This window comes from Lacerta agilis, chromosome 16 (genome assembly GCF_009819535.1).
Source record: "Lacerta agilis isolate rLacAgi1 chromosome 16, rLacAgi1.pri, whole genome shotgun sequence".
Taxonomy (NCBI): Eukaryota; Metazoa; Chordata; class Lepidosauria; order Squamata; family Lacertidae; genus Lacerta; species Lacerta agilis.
The window spans coordinates 21,646,903-21,673,602 of NC_046327.1; the positions used below are offsets into that span (position 1 = coordinate 21,646,903).

At 46.4% G+C, this 26,700-nt stretch overlaps 1 protein-coding gene across 2 annotated transcripts in view; it reads left to right on the plus strand.

Annotated features, from left to right (window-relative positions):
• Positions 1–26,700, plus strand: part of CORO2A (coronin 2A) — a 58,675-nt gene that overhangs the window by 23,524 nt on the left and 8,451 nt on the right. Inside the window, exons 1-6 of one of the 2 annotated variants that reach the window (XM_033173338.1) lie at positions 10,180–10,261; positions 18,115–18,315; positions 20,695–20,811; positions 22,325–22,474; positions 24,015–24,194; positions 25,989–26,105. In XM_033173338.1, the coding sequence (XP_033029229.1) occupies positions 18,115–18,315; positions 20,695–20,811; positions 22,325–22,474; positions 24,015–24,194; positions 25,989–26,105 (765 nt within the window). In that variant the 5' untranslated portion in view covers positions 10,180–10,261. Of the gene's footprint in view, positions 1–10,179; positions 10,262–18,114; positions 18,316–20,694; positions 20,812–22,324; positions 22,475–24,014; positions 24,195–25,988; positions 26,106–26,700 lie in introns of those variants that run through there. The other variant, XM_033173337.1, reaches the window with a different exon arrangement.

Here is a 26,700-nt window from a genome sequence, read left to right on the forward strand (position 1 = left end):
CTTTCAGGGCAGGAATCCAATGAAAGCACTCTTTGCCATCTGGGGGGCTGGAATGCTATGGATTTCTGCCAGAGGGACCAGCTTGTCTGTTCCTAACAGCCATGCACTGAAGATCTACAAGTGATTTATTCTTTCCCTCTGAAGAAAAACTCTGTTAGATGCTGAAGTCCATTTGCCGCTGTTCGTGTATTCTCCTCTCCTTTTTTATGAGAGATGCTGCCGTAATGCAGAGTAAATGGTACACCAGGGGGCCATTTGCTGATAAACCTTTTGCTCCATCTACACACCAAACATTTAAAGCGGTACCATGCCTGTCATAGCTTTCATCAAAGAATTCTGGGAACTGCAGTTTGTTGCTGAGAGTTGTCAGGAAGCCCCTATTCCCCTCAGGGAGCTACAGTTCCCAGAGCAGTTTAACAATCTCTTCCCAGGGAACATTTGGAATTGTAGCTCTTGTGAGAGGAATTACAGCTCACAGCACCCTTCACGAACTACAGTCCCCAGGATTCCTTGGAGGAAGCCATGACAGTTTAAAGTGGTCTGATACTGTATAAGTCAGGGTTTCCCAAACTTGGCTTTCCAGTTGTTGTTGTTGTTGGACTACAACTCCCATCATCCCTAGTAACCAAACCAGTGGTCAAGGGTGATGGGAACTGTAGTCCCAAAAAATAGCTGGAGCCCCAAGTTTGGGAAACACTGGCTTAAATGTATAGGGCGAATGTAACCTAGAATCACATCTATAGCTCCAACCGCTTCAGTTTCTGGCTCTGCCGACTTATGTATTTGACAACCGGGCACAAGGAGTCAGATGAGCTCCGGTCTTAGATTAATCCTTAGGTGTTAAGGGATTGATTGTTCAGAACCGCTTTCCTTCAGTTTTCCAGCTATTCCCCTCCCAACCCTGTTGAGAAGACATAGATCCCGGCCACTGAGACGGGATAGTTAGAAATTGTGTCCTTTCTGATAGCTGTGATACAGTAGATTTGGATCACAGACACATTGAAACAGTTTTGCAGTTGGAATGTGGTCGGTGGGGATAGGAAGTTCGCCCGATTTTCCTTAATCTCCACCTTCTTTTAACATTGTTTTACAATCTCTCTGGTTTTCGAACACTAGATTTTTGTCTACCCAAAAGTTCCCAAGGAAAGCTCCACAAGTTATCTTTTTGGAGCACAGAGCTATGTTCCCTTTTCCTTGGAGAGTTAGTTTCCTTCAGAATTAGGAATGTAACAAAAAGGGCCTACGAGGGAAAAGCTCATCTCCTAAATTTTGAAGGGGGAGTATCAAAGCAGACCATTTCTTGACCGATCTTACCTTTCATACCCAACCTAGGTTTAAATTGAGAAGACCTCGATCCAGATTACCACTAGGCTAGCTGCCGTGATGCTGTGGGGCGAGTCAAGGCCACTCTCCCCTGTCCATGGTCATCATTTGACTAAATGACTGGGGGTGGGTTAATAATGATAGCAATGTAGTCAACATAGCTGTATTTTTAATACTTTTTTTTTTTAAAGCAAAGGTTCTTGTGACTTTGGCAGGCATGCATCCCTCTGTCTCAAGAGACAATGGAGTGTGTCTCCAGGGGTGAAGTCAAACCGCTGTGTTAGCAAGCACCAAAGTGAACTCCCTGGAGCGCAAGCCTGGGCAATGTGTATGGAGGTCCTGGGCTGCCCAAGCAACAAGACCCTTGTAACGGATCTGCCCTTAGGCAGAATATGGTCAGGAGCCCCAGCATGTTAGGAGTTAACATTCACTCTACGTGACTGGCGGCTCACTCGCAGGAGGCGGGACCCTTCGCCCTTTAAATAGGAGAGAATGGCAGTTGGTCAGGAGGGGGGTTAGAGGGTGAGAGGGTTGGAGAGGTTAGGCTTTGGGAGGATGGGAGGAAAGGTCTTTACCATTGCTCTTTTATAACCAAGTTGAGCTACATGAGAAGAAGATTTGTAACAGTATTAACCCTGGACACCCATGTTTTCAAGTTACCTAAATAAAGTTAAATGTGTTTCAACGTTCGTTGACTCTGGCCGTGTATTCAGTACCTTATGAGGTGTGACTAAGAGGAGAGAACAAAGTTTTCCTGTGGATGAGGAAACGGTTTGCTTAGTCTCCTGTCATACAGAGGGCTGGACAGTGAAACCAAGTGTGCAACGTAGTTGCCTAAAGTGAAGGCAATCTGCAGTAGGTGGGAACCCTGGGAGGGAGATCCCATAAGGTGGCAAGAGGTTTTCAAACGTAGAGCCCTGAGGTACCCCTGAGACATCTCACATATGAACACTGAAGGATTCATCCTAGTGGTCAGTGAAACATAGGGAGAGTTGCAGAAGGGGAAGTATCGAACAGGGAGGGATCGGGGATAGGATCCCTCACAACCCTCCTCTTGGCCTCACTGATGTGGCCCAAAGCAAAGCAGAGAAAAATGTTTGGCACCAGCTTCGCTGCAGGAGTTGGTGAAAGGAGGCGTACAAGGAGCCATCCACTCCAGATTTGTGCAGGGTTTGCTCCTTAGCCTTTTATTCTCCTTATGATATTCTGCAAGGCAATGGAGGTTTAGGAACAGAGTTTTCCTTCTCCTAGGTGGGCTACCTTCCCAGGTCGACAATCCCCATCTGCCTCTCACCTCCCTTTGCGGCACGTACAGAAACCACCTTCTTGACCATTGGACCCACTCAAGGGCGTAGCTAGCTGCTCCGGCACCTGGAGCGGCAGGGGTCGGGCGATCCGCCCAGGAGGGCGGCGCGCTGAGCTGCCTACAAAGTCCACCTGGCGGACGCAAGCCCCACGCTACTGTTTTGAGCAGCGAGGGGGCCCTGAGCCACCGCATCACTCCCAGGAGAGATGCATGGCTCAGGCACACTGCAGGCTAGGCCCCGCTGTAAGTTCCACCCCCCCCACAGTGTGCCATTTTGTCACTCCCCTCAAGGATGACACCCGGGGAGGACCGCACCCCCCGCACCTCCCTTCCTATGCCCCTGGACCCCCTATTAGTCTCATCTGCTCAATCTGCCAGAGCCTGTCTTTGCATGCAGGGGAAGCCCCTAACTCACCGAGGATTTGAGACCCATCAGCTTCCCTTGCCTGGTTTAGCCAGCCAGTCAAAGTCATTTCCTGCGGTTTGTCTGCTGTCACATGCTAACAGTTTCCAGGAGCCACAGCTGAGAGCTGAGTGCCACCTTGGTGGAGACCAAAGGTGGACAAACTAATCCAGGAGGAGCACAATGTGTCCCACACCAGAGGTGCTACCCTTCCCCTAATACACCCCATGCTTTGTATGAGTTCACTTAACTCATGGGTAGGCAAACTAAGGCCCGGGGGGCAGATTCGGCCCAATCGCCTTCTAAATCCGGCCCGCGTACTGTCTGGGAATCAGCATGTTTTTACATGAGTAGAATGTGTCCTTTTATTTAAAACGAATCTCTGGGTTATTTGTGGGGCCAGCCTGGTGTTTTTACATGAGTAGAATGTGTCCTTTTATTTAAAACGAATCTCTGGGTTATTTGTGGGGCCTGCCTGGTATTTTTACATGAGTAGAATGTGTCCTTTTATTTAAAACGAATCTCTGGGTTATTTGTGGGGCCTGCCTGGTGTTTTTACATGAGTAGAATGTGTCCTTTTATTTAAAATGCATCTCTGGGTTATTTGTGGGGCATAGGAATTCATTCATTCCCCCCCCCAAAAAAAATAGTCCGGCCCCTCACAAGGTTTGAGGGACAGTGGACTGGCCCCCTGCTAAAAAGGTTATCTGACCCCTGACTTAACTGCTTAGTAATAATAGTCACACAGCATGCATTAGTCAGTTGGGCTTGTGTTTTATCATTTGTGTTTTGAAGTTGAAAAGTGGTACCTCAAAGGTGATTTTTTTAAAAAAAATTGTGGCAGAAGGAGATGTCCTATAGCAGCTTGCCTTTTCACACAATAGGAGCCTTCCTTTAGGCACAGCCTCCAGTGTAGTGTGTCATGATGTGAAAGGAAGGAGCAGGTGGCAAGTGTCTGGCAATTTGTTAGGTAATGCAGCCCCTAAAGGAGCAAAGCAGCAGGAGCCTGCGCTACCAAGCTGCTAGTGTCATGTTTATGCCGAAATGAGGGATGCTAAACCAGCGCTTCAGGTGCGGCACATGCATATAATGGCAAAGAGTTGTATTCAATTCTACTCTGATACCATCTTAGCGTACATGAAGGTATCTTATGTCCCACTGGTCCTCAAGTAACCAATCTAAGGGAGGGGAGTGACATCATTGTTTTGGTTTTTTTAGAATCGGAGAATTGTAGAGTTGGAAGGGACCCGCAAGGGTCATCCAGTCCAACCCCTACAATGCAGGAATCTCAGCTGAAGCATCCATGACAGAGGGCCATCCAACTTCTGCTTGAAAAACCTCCAAGGAAGGAGAGTCCACGACCTTCCGAGGGAGTCCGTTCCACTGTTGAACAGCTCTCACTGTCAGAAAGTTCTTCCTGATGTTTAGTCGGAATCTCCTTTCTTGCAACTTGAAGCCTTTGGTTCAAGTCCTGCCTTCCGGAGCAGGAGAAAACAAGCTTGCTCCATCTTCCAAGTGACACCCATTTAGATACTTGAAGATGGCTATCATATCTCCTTTCAGTCTCCTCTTTCCCAGGCTAAACATACCAAGCTCCTTCAAACGTTCCTCATAAGGCTTGGTTTCCAGACTCTTGATCATGTTGGTCGTCTTCCTCTGCACACATTCCAGCTTGGCAATATTCTTCTTAACTGGTGGCACTCAGAACTGGAAATGGTGTGGTCTGACCAAGGCAAAATACCGGTAGAGTGGTACTGTTACTTTCCTTGACCTTACGTCTCTTAAATTTTATGATTATTTATTTCCTGTTGAAGATCCAGAATGCTGGGATGAGGAAAGCTGGGTTCTCAGCCCCTCTTGCCAAGGAACTGCTCTGCACGAGTCCCAATTTCTCAGAGGCTTAAAAGTTCACCCTTGAAATGATGGTTCTAGCGAATGGCTTCTTCTTGTACCTCTGTGGCTGCAAATTCTGTGGTCACAAGGAGTTTTTCTCTTGTTCTCTTACTTATCTTTTTACTAAAGAAAAACCTGTGAGAGCAATATTAACACAGTGAGTATGATAAAAACAATTCTTCACAACAAAAGAATAAATAAAATAGCTGATCTCAGAGTTGTTGTAGTGGACACTGCTCCCTGCTTTTCAAAATTAGATTACTTTTTTTCGGTGTGAAGATTTTTGTTTTGTTTTGTTTCATTCCCCCCCCCAAAAAAAAAATATAGTCCGGCCCACCATATGGTCTGAGAGACGGTGGACCGGCCCACGGCTGAAAAAGGTTGCTGACACCTGTTTTAGCTGATATTAGCTGATGACCTTGTAGAGGTTGATAAAGTTGCAAGCGCTGTGGTGAATCATAGAATTGTAGAGTTGGAAGGGACCCAAAGGTCATCTAGTCCAACCCCTTGCAATGCACGAAACTCAGCTGAAGCATCCATGACAGATAGATGGCCATCCAACCTGTGCATAAAAACCTCCAAGGAAGGAGAGTTCACAACCTCCCGAGGGAGACCGTGGAGAGAGATGAAATTTATTCCCTCTGCCATAAAATACGAGAACTTCACGAAGCTGATTGGCAGCAGATTCCAGCCAGACCAAAGAAAGGGTTTCTTCATACGATGCAGAATTAATTTATGGAATCTGCTCTCACGACTTGCAGTGATGGTTACTGGCTTAGATAGTTTAAAAGTGCATTAGACACATTCATAGAGGAGGATAACTTTATCTTTGACTACTGCGGGCGGCGCTGTGGGTTAAACCACAGAGCCTAGGGCTTGCCGATCAGAAGGTTGGCAGCTCGAATCCCTGCGACCGGGTGAGCTCCCGTTGCTCGGTCCCAGCTCCTGCCAACCTAGCAGTTCGAAAGCACGTTCAAAGTGCAAGTAGATAAATAGGTACCACTCCGGCGGGAAGGTAAACGGCATTTCCGTGCGCTGCTGTAGTTCGCCAGAAGCAGCTTAGTCATGCTGGTCACATGACCCGGAAGCTGTACGCCGGCTCCCTCGGCCAATAAAGCGAGATGAGCGCCGCAACCCCAGAGTCATCCGCGACTGGACCTAATGGTCAGGGGTCCCTTTACCTTTACCGCCCCCAATAGTTCAGCTGAACCTCAACTTTCAGACAAACGCTACTGAATAGCAGTTGTTGGGTTCAAACAACAGGAGAGGCTTTTGCTTTCATGCTGTGCTTATCCAAAGATAGTTTGGCTGCCTGCTGCTTGACACTACTGTTTTTTCAGCCCATAACAGGTTTAGGAAATTTTTACTTATTTTAAATTGCTTCTTGAACGGATACAAAAACACAAATTGTTATAATGACCGTGCTATTCTGTTATGCAGAACAGTCTCCATTCTCTAGGCACATTATAGCAAGGGCCGCCAGTTGTTTTTGGACTATGACTCCCATCATCCCTAGCTAGCAGGACCAGTGGTCGGGGATGATGGGAATTGTAGTCCGAAAACGGGAAACACTGTCCTGGACTGTGTCATCATCTCTTACAAGAGAACCGGGGCTAACCTCCTTTGGCAAGAAGCATTACAAGAGACAGCTTGACTTTGGGAAGATAAAGTAAGGGTAGAGTGAGACATTTTGGAGCTCTAGGGGTCCAGTCTTTGCGCTGCATCCAATAATGCTTTGCACTACAGGCACTGTTTATTGGTACATCTGTGCTTATTGCCTGTTCTGCCTTTAAGGCATCAGGGTTCACTTATTCAAACAAATAAGCAAATCCTGACCTTTGGAAAGCTCTCCTCAGGAAGCAGAAACTTGTAAAATATTACATTTTGAAGGGGATTGTTTTTGTACACAGTGAAATTGACCACCAGGGGGCATTTGTCAGCTAGCAGAATCAGTCTCTGTTAAGTAATGGTGAATCATGCAATTCTTTCAATGCATTTCCTCTAGAGCAGTGGTTGCAACAGCCAGCGTTGTCATAGGGGAACTGTTCCCCCCCCCTTGCAAATTTGTACCTACCGGCAATAGGAAACAAAGATGATTCAGTTATTGGGGTTTGCTGTTGTCCCTGCATGGTAGGAAGCAGTTGAAAGAACAAGATGAGGATTATTATCAATAGCCTGGATAACTCAGTGGGATAAGCTCACGTCATGCTGATAACGCCAAGGTTGCAGGTTCAATCCCCAGATGAGGTAACTGCATATTCCTGCATTGCAGGGGGTTGGACTAGATGATCCTCAGGGTCCCTTCCAACTCTACAATTCTATGATTAAACCACAAAATCTGCTGTATTTATTTGGGTCTCAGATGAATTTTCCGACAGCTTATATATATTTCTCATGCAACATGCAGTGAGGAACGCTGGCAGTTCATGTGCCCTGTCAAAAGAAGGCAAGACACAGGGAAGAGGAAGTACTAGTAAGCTGTCGGGAAGTAACTGAGAATAAGTACAGTGTCTGAACTGTGAAACTCCCTGTGTGTTAGGACAGGACAGCCGCTAGCCCTCTCCAGAAAGGAGAGAGCCGGCTTGCTGACCGTGCGTTAAACGTCCTGTTCAGCAAATCCGTACTGACTACAAAGTCAGCATCTTTCTGGAAATGTTTGCCAGCAGAGGCTTGCATCATCCTAGGGTAGTAAATGTGTAAGGAAGATCTGTGTCTGTCTGTGAGAAGAGTCTAATGGCAATGTTATACGTAGGGCTGCCTCTGAAGATCTTGCGGAAACTTCGGCCGGCCAGGTTGCTCACCTGAGCAAGGCGGGTTGAACATATTGCACCAATCCTGGTCCGACTGCACTGCCTACCAATTAGTTTCCGGGCCCAGTTCAAAGCGCTGGTTTTGACCTACAAAGCCTTAAATGGCTCAGGACCGCAATACCTCAACGACAGCCTCTTTCCATATGAACCTACCCGGACCCTGAGATCATCTTCTGAGGCCTTCCTTCATGTGCCTCCTCCTTGAGAGGTCCAGAGAGTGGCAACACGAGAAGGGGCCTTCTCTGCAGTGGCTCCCTGTCTGTGGAATGCTCTCCCCAGGGAAGTTCACCTGGCGCCTTCATTATACACTTTTAGACACCAGGCAAAAACGTTCCTTTTTAACCAGGCCTTTGGTTGATCTGATTTACATCCTATGCCCTTTTAAAATGTGTTTTTTTGTAAGGGGGGGTTGTTTTTATTTTTATTAGGTATTTTATGGTTTAATATCTTGATTTTATTCTGTGAACCGCACTGAGACCCCCAGGTATAGGGCAGTATATAAATTTAATAAATAATAATAATACGTTAGACCAAACTTTCCAGCAGTGATCTATGAGGGAAGGCCTCATAGTAGCTCAGCGGTTCAGTGCGTTATTTGCACGCAAAAGGCGCTAGGTTCAAGCCCTAACCTCTCCAGGTAAGGCTTTCTGAAACCTTGGAGAGTTGGCTGCCACTCAGTCTATAGCATCCTTTCTCGATCTGCTGTCCTCTCCAACTCCCATCATCCCTAACCGTTGGCCATGCTGGCTAGTGCTGATGGGATTTGAAAACATTTGGAGGGTGCCAGATTGGGGAAGGCTGGTGTATGCAGCACTGAGATACATGGATCAATAGTTTGACTCGGTGTAAAGGCAACGACACCTGATCCTTCTGGAAATCTTTGATATTCATGAGGGGGGGAAATGAGCCATGGCTGTGGCAGCAGGTTAGAAAGGGGCATGCACATCACAATAATGTTCACATGCTTCCCACCCCCTTGAAAGTAAGGCCTTATCTGCACTGCAGGATCTCACCACTTGAGTCATGGCTTCCCGCAAAGAATCCTGGGAGTTGTGGTTTGTTAAGGGTGCCGAGAGTTGTTAGGAGACCCCTAACCCCTTCACAGATCTAGAGAGCGATTGGAAAATAAGGGTCAACTGTTTGTTGTTGTTTTTTAATAATTATTTTATTGGTTTTCCAAAAAAACACACCCCAATACAAAAACAAAACAAGACAAATTGACTTCCCTCTAGTCCCTTCCCTGGTTCCAACATGCTGCATGTCCATTATTAAAATTATAACATATTTAAATCACTATTATCCATTCATTGTAAAATTACAAATACTTTTAAAACCCTGCTAATGTATTAACCTGTGTACAATGCTTCTGTATATATGCAATAAACATCTTCCATTCTTCCTTAAATTCATGGTCATCTCTGCTTCTTAATTTCATTGTCAGTTTTGCCATTTCAGCATATTCCATTAATTTAACTTGCCAGTCTTCTTTAGTTGGGACACCTTCTTCTTTCCAGTGTTGTGCTTGTAGTGTCCATGCGGCCGTAGTTGCATATGTAAATAAGTTCTTTTGTAATTTTGATAAAAGTCCAAAAGTGGAAGATAAGGGTCAAACCACTCCGAAAATTGTGGCTCTTTGAGGGGCAGCCTGACAACTCCAAGCACCCTTAACAAACTACAGCTCCCATGAGTCTTTGTGGAAGTAGTAAAGTGGTATCATGGAATTGTATGGAAGGGACCACGAGGGTCATCTGGTCCAACCCCCTGCAATGGCCCAGTGTGGGTTCGAACTCGTGACCCTGATTGGTACTATATCTTTTTTTTTTTTTGCCACTTTAGCCTCAAGACCTGCCAACCCCTGGCTTGGCTATCCATAAGGGAATATGGCCCCCAGGGTGAAATAAAGTTCCCCCACTCCTGCACTGAAGGAGTCTATCTTGCTTTAATTCTGCTTCTGCCTTTGACAGTATCAGAAACGGGAAATAAAAATGAAAGAGAAAATAAATGAAATCGGAACCTGCGACATACAGGAAACTGGTTAGGCCAATGTGTGCCTCTGTCTTGAGGAGAAATCTGTGTTTGTGGAAGCCCTTGAGCATTATACTTGAGCTTCGGCGGTTGCCCTCAAGCAGGTTAACCAAACAGACTGAGGGTTGGTAACTGATACCCTGAGGTCACAGGTAAACATGCAGAGAACTGCACACAGGGCTGATTCACCTGACTGGCAGGGAGGCAACTATGGCCACGCCCAACCGGACAAGGTTTCAGGTTCCAATTTCATTGTTTTGTTTGCCTCCATACACACACCTGATGGCGCAGGCTGAGGGCAGACGTGTGCAGCCCGCATGGGTTGCTGAACTTACCTCTTTTCCTGGTTCTTTTCCTTCGCTTTCTTGTCATTAACAGAAACAAACAAAAATCTGTCAGCCTTTTTTATAAATTTATTTTCACGCAAGCGACAGAACAATAACTTGCAGGATCTCCTCGAAACGCTTAATTTGTTGAAAACAGATTGCAAATAAATGAAAGGTAAGTGGTTTAGAGGGAAAAAAATGTTTTTATTATTTATGCATTTAGTGCCGTACAATGTAATACCGGCTTACACAATTTGTGGTCCACCGGTCATATAGGCAGCCCTCTGGCGCAATGTTCAAGCTTCCTGGTTTTGCTCCCTGCCTGAGGCTGAAAGAACAGGGCAAACTGTCAGCTCACAATATATGGCTGAAAAAAATCCTGCCTGGCCTGCTCTTGTGCCTTGAGGAACAACTTGATTTGCAGTCATTAGCAGGTGATATTTTTTATCCCCCCCCCCCCCCTTATGAGGAGCTGCAGCTGGATGGTGAATTCTGCACATCATTTGGTTTAAAAACCACTTGGGCAAGCCAGACAATTCCTGCTCTCACCGCCAACCCTCTCAGTTATGTATTATGACTTGCCAATAGCCTAATAACTTGCCCTCTAAGGTACACAGCGAAAGCAAACCCAGGAAGTTTATTGCTCTGGTTGTGGACTGGGTTTGGATTGATGGATCACACGTTGTACAGGCCTGGTGCAACACAAGCCAGAAAGACAGGTCTCTGCCCTGAGGAGCTTACAGTTTATATTTCTTAAGTGTGAGGGAGCCAGTAAAGGGAGAGCGGTGAAGGAAGGAATGGAAAGGCAACCTTAGCATAACCTCTTGGCAATTTTGAAGACTAATCTACAATGTACTTGTCTCAGATTTCACTTGCCTGTGCAAAATAAATAGCATGCTGTGGATCTACTTTCCAAGGTGAAAAAAGAGAAATAATGAGCTGAAATGTTATCATTCAAAAACATTTTCACATGCTTCGGACACCAGTGACTAAAATGGGCGAAAAGGCTACCAAACGTACAGAGTAGAGTAACTGGATCTTAACTTTACTTCTGTTTAACCCATTATATCCATTTTCTGGTTGGTGGTTTTAAGAAAGAGGCCATAGTTCTGTAATCTTGCGGTGTTTTGATTTGGTTTTGCTTCCTTTTTGCCTACAGAAAACTAGCCCTTCAGGGAGCAGAACTCTTCCCTGACATGCTAGTTTTCCATAGGCAAGGATCCCTTGATGTGATGGGACATTCGGACACCTGGTACCATATTCTGGAAGGAAGAATATGGTACCATATGCTGGAAGGAAGAATATGGTACCATATTCGGACACCTGGTACCATATTCTTCCTTCCAGCATCATGCCACATGATGCTGGAAGGAAGAATGGAGGTGGTTAGAGAGCCAGCAGCTCTTCGAGGCTAGGGTGGAAAAAGATGGGGAGATTTAAGCCTTCAGGGCATGATCAGTGCCATATTTTGGAGTAGGGAACTGCAGAATCATGGCACTCTTCTGGGAGGAATATTCATCCTGTAAATCAACAATGAGATAGTGGAAGGGGCTGGTGTAATTAACAGAGAAACTGAGTGCTTTTAGAAACATCAGCAAACAAACAAAAAGACAGAGAGAGACAGAGAGACAGACAGACAGACAGAGAGAGAGAGATGCAGCTTTCCTTACTGCTGTGTTTTCATATACATTCCTCCCCCTTTTCTCTTCTCTTCTCCTCTTTCTCATACAGCTGTGCAAATAAGTCTACAAAAGTTGCTAGTCCGCGAAACAACAACAACCAACAAACACTAGCTGGCTTACCCACACATCCCTCCTCCTAGTTATTTATGACATATTGCCGGTGCCTGGAAACTTTCCCAACATGCAGCGATGTAGCAACACCTCCTCCCGTTTAATGGGCTTCTAGACTACACCGATATAAACAAACATATATGCAGATAATTTGGCAAAAACATGTCTACAACGCTTAGGGGCAAACAGCCTTCTACTTTCTGAAAGAGAGATAACCATCTCTTCTCCGTTCAGTGCCAGGAAATCTGGTTGAATTCCTTTTTGCTGTGTAAAGGATCACCTATTCACAGTCACACTGCGTACAGTGGGATTAAGAGAGATGTTTGAGCTTAGCCTCCGGCTCTGCTTGGCAAAGTACTTGACCTCTTCAAGTCACAATATGCTTTTGATTTTTTTTTATCTTATTCAGCATCATGGTATGCATTTCTACTTTGCCCTCGTAAGGACCTGGCAGCTGCCTTACATTCTCAGCTAGCTTCCTGGTTCAATTTTTTTGCAATGCATTCTGTGTGTGGCTTCCTTTCAAGGCTGCCTTATTTGAACTGCTCAGTTGGTCCAAAAGTGCAGCTGCCTGGCGGTTGGCTGAGTCAGCTGCATAGAGCATATTATACCTGTATTGTAAGATCTTTACTGGTTGGCTGTCAGTTTTCAAACATAGTTCAAGATGCTGGCCTTGAAAAACCCCTAGAATCATAGAATTGTAGAGTTGGAAGGGATCCTGAGGGTCATCTGGTCCAATGCAGGAATCTCAACTAAAGCATAATAATAACAATAATAATAATAATAATAATAATAATAATAATAATAATAAATTAATTTATTCATACCCCGCCCATCTGGCTGGGTTTCCCCAGCCACTCTGGACTGCCCCCAACAGAATATTAAAAACACGATACAGTGGAACCCCGGGTTACAAACACCCCGGGTTGCGGATCTTCGAGTTAAGAACACCTGCAACCCGGAAGCGTTTTCGGAGTGCATGTGATCCCCGGATGCGCAGAATGCTTCTGCGCACCTTGCGCATGCGCAGAAGCGCTCAAATCGTGCTACTTCCGGTTTTTCTCCGTGTGTTCGGGATATGCACACCCGCGTTATGCAGGGTGACCCACTGTAAAACATCAAACATTAAAATCTTCCCTAAACAGGGCTGCCTTCAGACGTCTTCTAAAAGTCAGATAGTTGTTTGTTTCCTTGACATCTGATGGGAGGGTGTTCCACAGGGCGGGCACCACTACTGAGAGGGCCCTCTGCCTAGTTCCCTGTAACCTCACTTCTCACAGTGAGGGAATTGCCAGAAGGCCCTCGGAGCTGGACCTCAATGTCCGGGCTGAACGATGGGGGTGGAGACGCTTTGTGACAGATGGCCATCCAGCAACAACTGTTTTGGGAATTACCACGGTAAATTGCTTCTTATTCTTACTTCTGCCCTCTCCTTCCTCCTGAAGGAGTCCAAGGTAGCATGCGTTAGAAAATAGATACAACTGTAAACAAATCTAAATTAAGTTTGAACTAAAAACAGTCAAATTGATAATCTAGCAAGAAAGGAATAGAAGGCTCATGACAACAATTGTCATCTGAAGGCCAAGATAAACAAACCTGTCTTAAAGGCAGGCCAAAACTACTGATCGTGCAAAGGAGACGCATAAATTGATAGTAGTAGAGCAGGCACAGGCAAACTCGACCCTCCAGATGTTTTGGGACTGCAGCTCCCATCATTCCTAGCTAACAGGACCAGTGGTCAGGGATGATGGGAGTTGTAGTCCCAAAACATCTGGAGGGCCGAGTTTGCCTGTGCCTGAAGTAGAATCCCCTTAGGCTTGGGAGCAAAATATGACCCTCCAGGCAAGAACTAAAGCACAGCCACATATGGGAAAGTCCAACAGTCAAGAAACACACAGTCCAGAGTCAAACACAAAGCACAGTCCCAGCAGAGATCTTGGAGCATCCAAGCCGAAGTCGATCAACATGGGCAGTTGAGCAAACAGAGCACCTCAGCTCTGCTCCCCTTTTCTCTCTTGAGTTTTGATGGTAGCACCTGGGCTTGGCGAGGCACGTGACCCTCACCTGTCTTGAGCCTAATCTACTTGAGGAACCACACCCCTCCTCCCAGGGCTAATGAGCCCCTCCTGGCCAGCTAGTGAGCTGGGCTGTGTGTCAGTGCTGTCAAGTATCCCGTTTTCCCTGGGATTCTCCCTTATTTCAAGCAGTTTCCCACTGCTCTCCCTTATTTTTTATTTCCCTTAAATTTCCCATTTTTAATGGAAGCAGCTCCTCCCCTGCTGGCCAGGGACTGGGTGGGAAGAACTCGCCTACTTGGAGAGAAAAGCCTCAGCCCTCAAAGCAAGTGGGAGCCGTTTCCCGTGCTTACAGGGGGGTGTATTCCTCCCCCTGCACCAGCCCCTATCCGTTGCTGCCAAGCCCCTCAGCCGGCCAATAGGGTTAGCTGGCGGGCGGAGCCTGGCTGCCTTTGAGCAGCTGCTGCTTCCTGTCCTGTTTTGATGGGATCAGACAAGAAGACGATGGGGCTCCATCGCACGGAGCACATGGCTGCCCTCCTCTTTGCTCCGCTCCGAGCCCGCTTGGAGTTTCCATTGCTGCTCCGCCCACTTTTGCTTCTGGCTCCGCCCACCACTGACATGTGACTGTCCCCGGGATAGGTGAGACTGCTGATCCCTTATTTTCAAATCCGAAACTTGACAGTGTGTCCTTGCCTGTCTCAGGCTCCCAGAGCGTACCTCCTGCTGCTCCTATGCTTCAGGGCCCACCTTGTTTGTGGAGGCGGGGGGCCCTCTGGCTGTGATGAAGGGTCCTGTTCCTCTGGCTGCTGCACACTGAGCCCCACCTCCTTGCCGACCTCTGTCATCCCATTAATACATCCCACAACCCCAACCTCACCTTTCCCATACCCGACTTGCCCCTGGTGGGTCCCCATCATGGCTACACCCCTCGTCAGCATCCTCTTCCTGCTCCCCACTAGCAGGACCAGCGGACAGGGATGATGGGAGTTGTAGTCCAACAACAGCTAGGGACTCAAGGTTGAGAAAAACTGCCATAAAACCTTCTTATCAGCTCCATATGCTCAGTTCATCAAATGAGTCCTCTGCTCCAGAAAACTCACTAGGAGTGGTAAAGTGAGAGACTGCAAGGAGCAGGGACCTTTTGGTCATGGCACCTTCTTCCAAAATTTCCTCCTGGAATGGGGACAGGACTGTTGAGTCCATTCTGTTGGGTCTTTGAGAAATCTAGTAAAAGCTTCTTGCTTTGCCAGGCTTTTGGGGGGGGGCATTGGGCTAGCATTAAATGCAGTTCGTTCCCGGGTTATTTTATGTGCCAGTAATGTTTTAAGGTTCAATGTTGGGGCAAATTTTGATAGCCTGCTGTGAATGTATGGTGGCTCACCAGGAGCCTGATAAACCTGCTGTTTAGAATGAAAGCTGGAAGGAGTTGTCACACACACCTGGCAGGCCATAATATGTGACTGGTGGGCTGCATATGGCTTGGTAGTTCATGGCTGTATCCCCCCCCCCAACTCTCTTTTAATGTTTGCATTATTTGAGGAAGAATGCAGTCAACAGCAGCAGCATGCCATTGTAGCAGCATCCCATGAAACTGTTCTTAAATGAGCTAAGCATGAAACTAGGGAAACCCAGCCAGATGGGCAGGTATAAATTATATAATTATTATTATTATCAGCATACAAATTTAAGAATTGCCCTTCTGGATCAGGCCAGCTACCTGAACCACGTAGTTTCCCACCTTCAGTCTGAAACTCAAAACTAAACAGACTGAAGGTGGAGATACACATAACATTCCCCCCCCCCCCAAGTAGTGGCGTTAGTTTGGAAGTGCCCTTGCTACATTCAGTGCAAAAGGAACTTTTCTGTTCAAGGTCAAGTCCTGAAGGGAGATGGGCGGGAACCACAATTCTGCAAACCGACAGCAGAAGCTCTGATTGGCAAGCACCCGTGATGTCATCAAGAAGTTGCTTATTCTCCAATCCCCAGAGCAGTTTTGAGCTTTTTAAAGTTTTGTTTTATTTTGTTTTTTTTTTTATTTAAAATAAAATCACTGCAATGACAGGAGATAGGAGAATAAGGTCTGCTGGCATTTTCATCTTATTCTGATTGTGAAGCTGAGAGGAAGCTGGTTGTGGGGGGGGGGGCACTATTGAAAGAGTTTAATAGTATGCCTGTCTCCTCAACGGTGATGTGGGTTTTCTAGGAAATATTGAATTGGAAAAATTTAGGGTAATTTGCATTGGGAAATTATTTGATGTCCTGGAGAATGATCTAATTTAGCATGATTGGTTTTCCTTGTTTTAGCAGCCAAAGCTAAAAGCTTCGAAACCGCCAAACCGGCCTGACACTGTATTTGCAATCGGAATTCATTGTTACTAATGAACTTACTATATGAAATGGAAAATTTCCTACCTCAGATCACTGCTGCCCTTTGCCCTGCTAATTTAGTTTGGTACATGTGTTCTAATTGTCTTTATTAACTAGGGAGAGTTGGCAGATCAGACTGTTTTATGGTATCTATCCTTAATCACTGCCTCTATTTTGTCCTGGCTTTCCTTTAGGGGGAATTTTTAAGGGGCGTTTTTGCAATGCATACATGTTCCCTGGTATTCATTCAGCTTCCCTTCTGCACCCCCCTCCCTGTAACTGCCTATCCAGAAAGCAAATGTTGCTGGTGCATCTGAGTTGCAGCTATTCTGTAATGTTTAAAAACCAGATCCACTGTGGGAATAAACGTTCTATCAAACATTTTTATTTTTATTTTTTTAATAAAAAAAATAGGAAAACTAGCAACGCAAGCCTATGAAAGTTGGAAGAAAGTCCCTTGGAAGAATTCCCATCGTGTTCGGTTTGGCTTACACTCAAGTAAGCGTGCATTAGATTGAAACCTCAGATTAACACAACTGCTTCAAAAGTCAGCTCAGGATAGATGGGATAAATGGATACAGTAATCAGGGATGAATGTTCAACAGTGTGTCAGGATGCGAGTGTGTGAGACAGACAAACTAAGGCAGTGATAACTGATGTAAGAATAGGCATCCGTCTGTCTCGGGAGACAATGGAAGAGTCAAACCACTAGAAGTCAAGCCACTGAGAAGCTACAGTGCCTGCTGTGGCTGTAGAGACCAATACAGGAGAGACATGTTTTGTTGCAGGTGGGGCAGTTGTAGGTGTCCTACGGTTGTGCTGCTGCAGGTGTACCATGGCACTGCTTCTTTCTGCACTCCTCCCAGCAAGTCATTCCTCCTTCTGGTCACTGCTGTGGGTACACAACCTGACTTACTGTTTCCAGGTGCTGCAGTCATCTACAAGGGATTCCCCAGTATATTATATTGCTGGCATCCGTCTGTCTCAAGAGACAATGGAGTGAAGTCAAAGCACTGTGTTAGCGGCACTGAAGTGACCTCCCTGGGGCACAAGGCTTGGCAGTGTGTCTGGAGGTCCTGGGCTGCCCAGACGACAAGACCCCTCTCTCGACTTCACTGATGTGGTCCAAAGGAAAGCAGAGCAATACGTTTGGCACCGGCTTGGCTTCAGGAGTTGCAAGAAGGAGGCCTGCAAGGCGCCATCCAACCGTCTTAGGGACTCCACTCTGGATTTGTGTAGGGTTTACTCCATAGCCTTTTCTTTCCCCGATATCCCACAAGGTGGCAGAGGTCTCGTATCAAGAGTTTTCCTTCTCCTAGATGGGCTGCCTTCTGAGGTTGACAAGCCCCACCTGCCCCTCACTTCTCTCTACAGCTTGTGTAGAAACCACCTTCTTGACCGTTGGACCTACCATTAGTACCCCGTCTGCTCAGTCCACCAGAGCCAGTCTTTGCATGCAGGGGAAGCCCCTAACTCACTGAGGGTTTGCTGGGATGTATATAAATACATATACATACTAGCAGTTCCAAAGCACACCAGTGCAAGTAGATAAATAGTTACCACTGCAGTGGGAAGGTAAACGGCTTTTCCGCGCGCTCTGGTTTCCATCATGGTGTTCCGTTGAGCCAGAAGCGGTTTAGTCCTGCTGGCCACCTGACCTGGAAAGCTGTCTGTGGACAAGCAGCGGTTCCCTCGGCCTGAAAGCAAAATGAGCGCCGCAAAGCCATAGTCGCCTTTGACTAGACTTAACCTTTACCTTTTACCTTACGTATAGGAGAGTGTCCTCATTTGCATCTGATATCTCGAACGGTCTGGTGGCTTCATGGTTCCGTTCTCTGTGTTCATTGCAGATGTCATGGTCCCCTCAGTACCGGAGTTCAAAATTCCGCCACGTTTACGGCAAGGCAGCCAGTAAGGAGAAGTGCTATGACTGTGTGCCTATCACCCGCAGTGTTCACGACAATCACTTCTGCGCTGTGAACCCGCATTTCGTTGCTGTTGTGACCGAATGTGCCGGTGGAGGAGCCTTTATTGTAATACCAGTAAATCAGGTAAGTACCACACAGGGTTGTCAGGTACAGCTGGTTTTGTGTGTTTGTATGTCTCGGTGGGCGGTGGAACCTCCTAAAACCCAAAGGGCCCATTCATTTTAACAGAGGGGCATCTTCTGAATGAAGTAAGACATAGGTTTTCAACCTCTTTGAGCCCACGGCTCTCTTGTGGAACCCCCGGTGGAGCCGGTGTGGTATAGTGGTTAAGAGTGGTAGACTCGTAATTCACGAGAATATTTAGATATTCTCCAAAAGCCCTCTTAATCGGTTATTGCTCCTTTAAGACAGGGTTACTAACCATTTTTTTACCCTGGGGAAAACCTATGAGGGCTATATACCAGTGGCGGTGTAGCCAAAAGTTGGTGTAGTATTAACTTGGTCCTCCAAACAGCCACACATCACCTGTGTTTCCTTTATGTAATAGATATATGTTATAATCCAAAGGACCATGGTCTGCAACAACAGAATCTTACTTAAATATTTAGTATAATCCTCTCTAACCTTTACAGTGCCCCTCAGAACACCTGTCTGCTACAGACCCCTTGTGGTGAAAATATATACAATAAGAAAAATATATTTTAGTTCAGCTCTATGTAAGGTTAAGTAAGAGGCCATTTTAAGACTCCAGTCCACATAGAGGCACAGCAAAAACGTATACCCAGCCCACGACAGCGGTTGGAAATTTGCATTTCCTATCTATGTTGCGATGCAAATGGAAATACGCTTCCCATCTTCAGTGTGTGTTGCAAGCAGGGTTGCACATCACAACCTAGATGTGATCTTGGTGCACAGCTACATTCCTACTGCTTGTGATGAAGGAAATTCATGTGCAAGAGCCTCTCTCCTTTTCTGTCTTAATACAAAGAAATTTCGGAAAGAGAAGTGGCTGAATTGCAACTAATCACCAAACTTAAAACCATGGAGAAACCTGGTCTGAACAAAGACATTGGATTCTTATCTCATTATACATAACAAAGCTATCTTTAGCCATCTCACCCTTGCCTTTCCCTGCAAGACTAATTGCAGCCGTTAAGAGTCGTCAACAGGTTTTCCACACCTATCAGCTGATCACCCATTCCCACCACCCTTCTGAGTAATACCCCTCCCCACTCCCTCACTATATTTAAGGGTCTGGTGACTTCTGTTTCAGTGTATCTGAAGAAGTGTGCATGCACACGAAAGCTCATACCTAGAACAAACTCAGTTGGTCTCTAAGGTGCTACTGGAAAGAATTTTCTATTTTGTTTCTCCTTTGCTGTTTCCGGACAGTATTTGAAAACACGTGTAAGATTATTATTGCAGGTTCTTAATCTGCAGCGGGAGTCTAGTTTTGCAACCTACCCATTAGAAGAATATATTCCAGCTGCTTCCATGCTGAATTTGGCATCATTTTTCCTATCCCTTCATACATCAGGTTTGTCTTATTCCCTAAGCCACACATACATGGTTATTCATTTAAATGTCCATCCTTCACCATCCAAAAAAACCCAAAAACTAAACAAACCTCAAATGTTAAAAAAAAGTTGTGGAAGTAAATCAGGAATGGGTGGTGGTGGTGGATGACATTTGTGGCATCACAGAAACTAGCCAATAGGCACCATCCACAGCTGTTTTCCTCCATTTCAAATCAACTGTGCTGGAAGCTGGCAGAAAGTTTGCCTTAGGAGAGAAAAATATCTGTGTTTATATTAAACATTAAGGTGTGGGCATTCTCAGACTGGTTTGGCTGCTCTAAAATATGTTTTTCTTCACCCTAAATTTGTATGTGTTTTGTTTTCAGTCCTTCCTACTGGATTGGTTCCAGATTATCAGTATTTTGTGGGAGGGATTCAAGTGCATACAAGAATTTTAGGATTGCAGAATTAACGTAGACCAGTGCACTCTGTCACCCTAGTACAAGAATCCACTTTTTTTAAAAAAAAAAAGCAGCAGCAGACCTTTTGCAGTTAGGAAAGTGACAGAGAAATGCAATGAAAAGTGTGGGATGAATGCATGATTTGCAGAAAGACGTATAAACACCCCACACAAGCAAATCAGAATGAATGCTCAATAAAGACTGGGTGAGTCTCATTTCCACAGTACTTTGTTCAAGCGACTCAGGATGACTGCCCAATAAACACATCATCTGGAGGAGCCCCTAGTCTGTGTAGTTTGTATCCAAACCCTGCAAAAGGGAACACAATCAAGTTATGGCAACTGTTGATCCTGGTGGTCTAATATGGGTAGGAAATGGCTCCAAGAGACAGATACATTAAGGGGTCAAGATAAAACCATGAAGGACAAGACACACTGGAGAGTTCTGTTTTTGCTTTGTGTCGATTCACAGGCCTTATCAGAGACGTTGCAGTTTGGGAACTAAATCTTTCTGTTTGTTTCCAGACAGGAAAACTTGACCCGCATTACCCTCGCATCTGTGGGCACAAAGGGAATGTTTTAGACATTAAGTGGAACCCTTTCGATGACTTTGTAATAGCCTCATGCTCTGAAGATAACACTGTAAGTTTCGGGAACCTCTGGAGCGATATAACCCCTGTCAGGTGCAGACAGAATGCTGCCCAGTTTCCTAACTATGCTTAGAAGATCGGGATTATCCCATAGGCTCACCTTCTTCCCCTTTCCTTTCATAGCTATAGTTAGTGTTAAGTCAGCACTGTTCTAACCATGGTGAGCTCAAACCAAAGCTGGCAAATATGTTTCCGATTGTGGTTGCCTGTTGTAGTGTGGATATAACCACACTGAAAATGCTGGTGTTAGCGTAACACTGGTTAGTGATTCAGAATTCAAGAGAGAGGGAGAAGCACATTTTGCATCAGGGTGTTTTTGATGGTGATGGATACTGGGCAGCAACATATTTACACTAGTTGCGTGTCGAGACCCCAAAGCCGCCCTCCCGGGAATGAAATAAAGACACCAGGACACAGAATATAAGGTTAATGATATTGGGAAAAAATTTGGCCACAACTTTATTGATTACAGCATGTGAGCGGTATTGGCTTAGGCATTGAGTGGACCTGACTATATCTGACTCCTGCCCGCAGAGCAGGAAGTCCAGTAAGGGTAAACCACTGATAAGGGGAGCCCCGTCGATTCAGACCAACTCGAGTTCCCCTTGGGTTCCAATGGGGTCGTGGCATGGCCCTAGCCCCGCCCCGGGCTTCGGACAAGATCCCACACCCCCCGGATTCCTTTAACGGACTACCCTTAAGCTTGGAGGGGCAGGCGATGGCCAGGCCTCCCCTCCCCCAACATTAGGTCACTCAATGCGAATGGGAGCCCCCGGCCACGCCCCCAGCCGGCTGATTGGCCGGATGCCTGCTGACGTGGCCGGGGACTTCCTAAGCTGCGAGGGACAAAGTCCCCCGCCCACAGGAAGTGGGAAGAGCGGCTCTGCGGTCCACCGCAACTCCTCCCCACCCGGAAGTGGAGCGGATTTCTAAAGGCGTCTTCATTTGCTAGGAAGGTTCCAAGGGACAGCTGATAAAGGAACAAGGTGATATTGTTGTTGGAGCAATGGGTTTGGATGTTAGAGCCAGGTTTAGCTTGACTTGAGTTCATAAGGTTGTTGCGAGGCCAGAGTGCCATTCTTTGGAGGCAGGTTGAGAAACAAAAATAAATACTTCAGTTGAGTGCGGAACTTCTTAAGATCCTTCCACCCTAAGGTGGTAATGGAGGAATTGAGACAGATCAGATACCCCCCCTTTTTTGTCAATGGAAAGCACAACTCCCACTGTGCAGATGGAACATCTCTCTTGACTTGGTGTTACGTTTGTTTGTGCATGGACACTTGGTGGCACACATGGCGGAAACCCAAGGAACAGGATGGATTCCTAGACTGTGAGGGTTGGATATGCACTGGGTGCACATTGAACCTACCCCTCTGCCACCATCTCTCCATCCCACATTCCTTTACCCTCAACTACTGATTAAGACTTATTAGTCCTGATTGCTGCTGCCAATGACAGGTGTTAACAGAGCCGACTTAAAGACTCTGCACTCCCGTGTCTCTTAGGTTAAAGTCTGGAACATTCCTCACCACTTACTCACCAAAAGCATCACAGATGCACAGAAGGAGCTTCTTGGTCATTCGCGAAGGGTGGGGCTCATTGAATGGCACCCAACTGCGAGCAACATCCTTTTCAGCACTGGCTATGATTACAAAGTGAGTCGGGGTCTTGTGAACCTTCATTTCAAGCGTCAGCATGCTGTTGTTCTATTCTGCTTCCATGGGGGGTCTTGGGCAGAGTATCTGAGGTGTGTGAAATGAATGAGAGGTTATAAGTCTCTGCCACACAGCTAGAGGATTTTGCCTCATAGTTACTTCCTGCCTTCCAAAAAATGGTGGCCATAGTCTATTCCCAGAATGCATAGATAACAGAAAGCAAGAGAGGGGTAAAAAGGGGGGGGGCAATGGATAAGCTGGCCCAGGATTACCTAGCAAGATGTTCCCACTGTGGGATGTAAACACAGAGCAGCCAAACACAACACTCCTAGAGAGGACATGAAGGTAACTCAGTCCTCCAGGCTTAACTTCCTGTTCACCTGGACTGAGTTACAGGAACCAGAAGTAGGTGTGGTCTTACCTGGGAGGAAGATCCCAAAGAAGACTGTCCATTTTGCCTCATCCTTTGAAGAAGCAGCATGCTATCTCTCAGCCTGCAGCTGAGAGAAGCAGGGGTGAAGGCTGTTCCCTTATGGAAGCAGCTTCACTGCATGTAAATACATTTATCTAAGTTTGTCTGCCTCCTTGTAGCCTGTACTGTGACTCTTGGATGTACGTGAGTAAACACTATTATATCTAATAATCAGTACTGTATTGTGTCTTTTTGCTTTTAAGAGGGAACAAGGGGAAATATACCAGGAATATAGCTGGCTTAAGCAAGCCTATGCAAACGTTTTTTGCTGTGTTTTAAAAGGGAATGTAAACTCTGCTAAGTTTGGAGCTTGCTCACACAAGCTGGGATTGAGATATATAAATAATATATACTCATCCACATTCCTAAACATTCCCACACCCACAACTTGCTTCTTTAGATTATGTGTATGTGTGTGTTTGTGTGTACGGTGGTGGCATGTTGTTGTTGTTATTTGTGCAAAGTGCCATATAAGCCTGAATAGCAAATAAATATGCCACAGTTCTGCAAGACCACAGATTATGGTATTGGTTGCAGAATTCAGGCGCAGAATTGTCGAGTTAGAAGGGACCCTGAGGATCATCTAGTCCAATTCCTGCAATGCAGGAACATGCAGCTGTCCCGCATAAGGATCCAACCTGCAATCTTGGCATTATCAGCACCACGCTCTAACCAGCTGAACTATCCATGCCAAACAAGAACCTCAATTTTCATCAAAGCCAGCAACAAATTGGGATTTCCTAGTCCTTAATGGTTGCAAAGAAATGAAGTAAAAGTGGGTGGTAGTGCCTCCTGAAACTTCACAAGCCGAATTCATTGCTGGATATAGTTTTCAGTGTTCGTGGGCTGGAGCATTTGCACCCCATGCAGCCGCCTGTCCTTCCCCGTGACTAGCAGAAGCTGCATAAACTATGCCCAGTCAAGCTGAACAGGGAAAATCATGGAAATGCGATTGTCCAAATTGCATAGCGTTGGGAGTAGTCACTTCATTGTTCTTCTTGTGCTTTGTCTGCACTATGGGTGGAGAGCTCGGGAAACATTCACGGACGCACCTCTCTTTGCCTTCAGATCATGATCTGGAACCTTGACACCAAAGAGTCTGTAATTCAGACCCCGGTGAAGACAATCCACTTCCACACGGACGTCATTCTTTCCATGTCGTTCAACACAGACGGGAGCCTCTTAGCCACGGCCTGCAGGGACAGGAAAATAAGGGTCATTGACCCACGCGCAGGAACTGTCTTACAGGTACGCAGGGCTGGTAAGACTGATTAGCGCCATGAGAGAAGACCGCTTGCTGTTTGTTTTAGATGGCTAAAAGGACGTTCTCTCCTGTGCACAGGAGAAGGATAGGTCTGCGTGTCAGGAGGTGGGGTGCATCTTTCTCTGAGACAGCAGGGTCTAGAGCAGAAGATCTAGCTTAGATCCTACACCGGGTTTACATCTGGGGGCCCAAACTGGAGCTGCTGTCATTTAGAAGAGTAGAAGAGTTTGGATTTGATATCCCTCTTTATCACTACCCGAAGGAGTCTCAAAGCGGCTAACATTCTCCTTTCCCTTCCTCCCCCACAACAAACACTCTGTGAGGTGAGTGGGGCTGAGAGACTCCAGAGAAGTGTGACTAGCCCAAGGTCACCCAGCAGCTGCATGTGGAGGAGTGGAGACGCGAACCCGGTTCCCCAGATAACGAGTCTGCCGCTCTTAACCGCTACACCACACTGGCTTTACAGCCTTATTCTGTTCTGCAGCTGGGCAGCACTTCCAAAGTTAGCTTCTCCTGCTCCTCAATAATGATGAATTGATTCTGAATTGGAATCAGAACTTTTTTCACATCTGATGGGCTGTCAACCTAGCTTGATGTAGGCAGTTTAGGAGTGGGAAGGTGACTTGGCTGCCGTCCATGACATTAAGATAATCACTTGACTGCTTGCAGTTACCTTATCTTTCAGGTGGGGAGTGTCAGTCAAGCTTAGATGGGTTGGTGGGCCCCCCATTATTCAGCATCCAGCCTGATGCATTCTCCTGGACTGGTTGGACTCAGAGGAATAGTGGGAAGAACCCACTGGGGAACCACACAGGGAAGAAGCCTCAGAGCTTAGGGAGTGGTGGGACGACGGTGAGTGATCGGAGGGAGAAGATTGGGAAGAGCTGGTGTCAGAAGCTAAAGGGGTAACAGGGCTTAGTGTGCTAAGAGAGTTTGTGGCTGAGAGAAGTCCAGAATCAGAAGTGGAAGCTGGTAAGTAGGAGGCCAAGAGGCAGAGATGAGTCAGGCTGGGGAAGAAGCAAGGATGTCTTCCTCTCCTGCTGCAACAAGCTACCCTCCTCCCTGGTCTCCCAGAACCAGAAGAGGCATGAAGTGGGAAGAACAAAGCATGCAGGTGCAGTCTCCGATTTTTTGGGGGGGAAAGAGACATAGACGGCTGTGGGGAGACAGGAACCTTTAGTCTGGGCAATTGATCCATGGGGCAAGAACTACTGGGGATGAGCTGCGGTGCTCATTAGGCTTGACGCTTAGCCAAGTCTGTGTAGATCCTATTCTTGCTAATGAAAAGTTAACTCCAACAGGCACGGTGTGATTTACTGCTGGCTTGCTCCTGTCACTTATCTACCTGGGATCCTGATTCCCAGTTACCCTCTTCATTGCTCCTGTGAGGTGTTTCTGTGTCCCAAGGCCTGTGGTACACACTGCCGATTTAAGTGGAATACGCAAGAGGGTCCTGCAAGAGAAGCCTTTAAGAGGACAGTCCTCTATGTAGTTTTCTAGCTCAGATGATTCATCAGTTGGTTCCCCAGGAGCACATAGGCGTTCCCAAAGAGGCCTGACAAGCCCTGCCTTGACAGTCCTACCTTAAATTAGTCTGGTATGACTTCCAAATAATCAGCTGCATCAGCTGTACAGGGAGATAAGCAAATGCTGTGAATTTTGATGGTGGGGTTTTTTCAAAAGTTCAGACAATAGGCAAGTGCAGATGAGTTTCACTGAAAGAAGCAGCATTTGGTGTGCTTGGTTTCCTCTGAGTAACATGCCATGTCTTCTTGCAGGAAGCAAACAACAAGTCTCACAGAGTGAATAAAGTTTTGTTTCTAGGAAACATGAAAAAGCTGCTCTCCACGGGGACATCCAGGTGGAACAACAGGCAAATTGCACTATGGGATCAGGTGAGTTGCTCAGCAAACCACTGCAGGCACTCGCCATGCTAATGGTTCCATCACAGAGCAACACTTTAGCTCTGTCTCTCTCTGCTGTTTAGGCCGTGCGCACACACCAAATCTTTAAAGCTCATTCAAATATAGTGTGTGCGCAGCCTCTCAGCAGATGTCAGACAGATAAACAGCTATGTGCTTTTTAAAAGACATCTGAAGGCAGGGAAGTTCAGGGAAGCTTTTAGTGTGTGATGTTGTATTGTGCTTTTAGTATTTTTTTGTTGTTGGTAGCCGCCCAGAGTGGCTAGGGCAACCCAGCCAGATGGACAGCAAGAAAGCAAGCAAGCAAGCAAGCACACAAACAAACAAACAAATAAAAGCAATTATGAACAGAGATGTGCAAAGAGCCTCTCTCTATGAGAGAGAACAACAGTGGCTGATGTGGGGCACGGCATGCCTGCGCCATTTTGTGTCACTTTCCCTGCTCTTTTAGATGTGGCAGCCATTTTGTTTTATGCCAGGCCCCCCACAGCAGCCATTTTGTGACTGGTGCAAACCCCCTATGTGCCCAGTGACCCCCCCCAAAAGTTGCCGGCCCCTGCTCTAAATC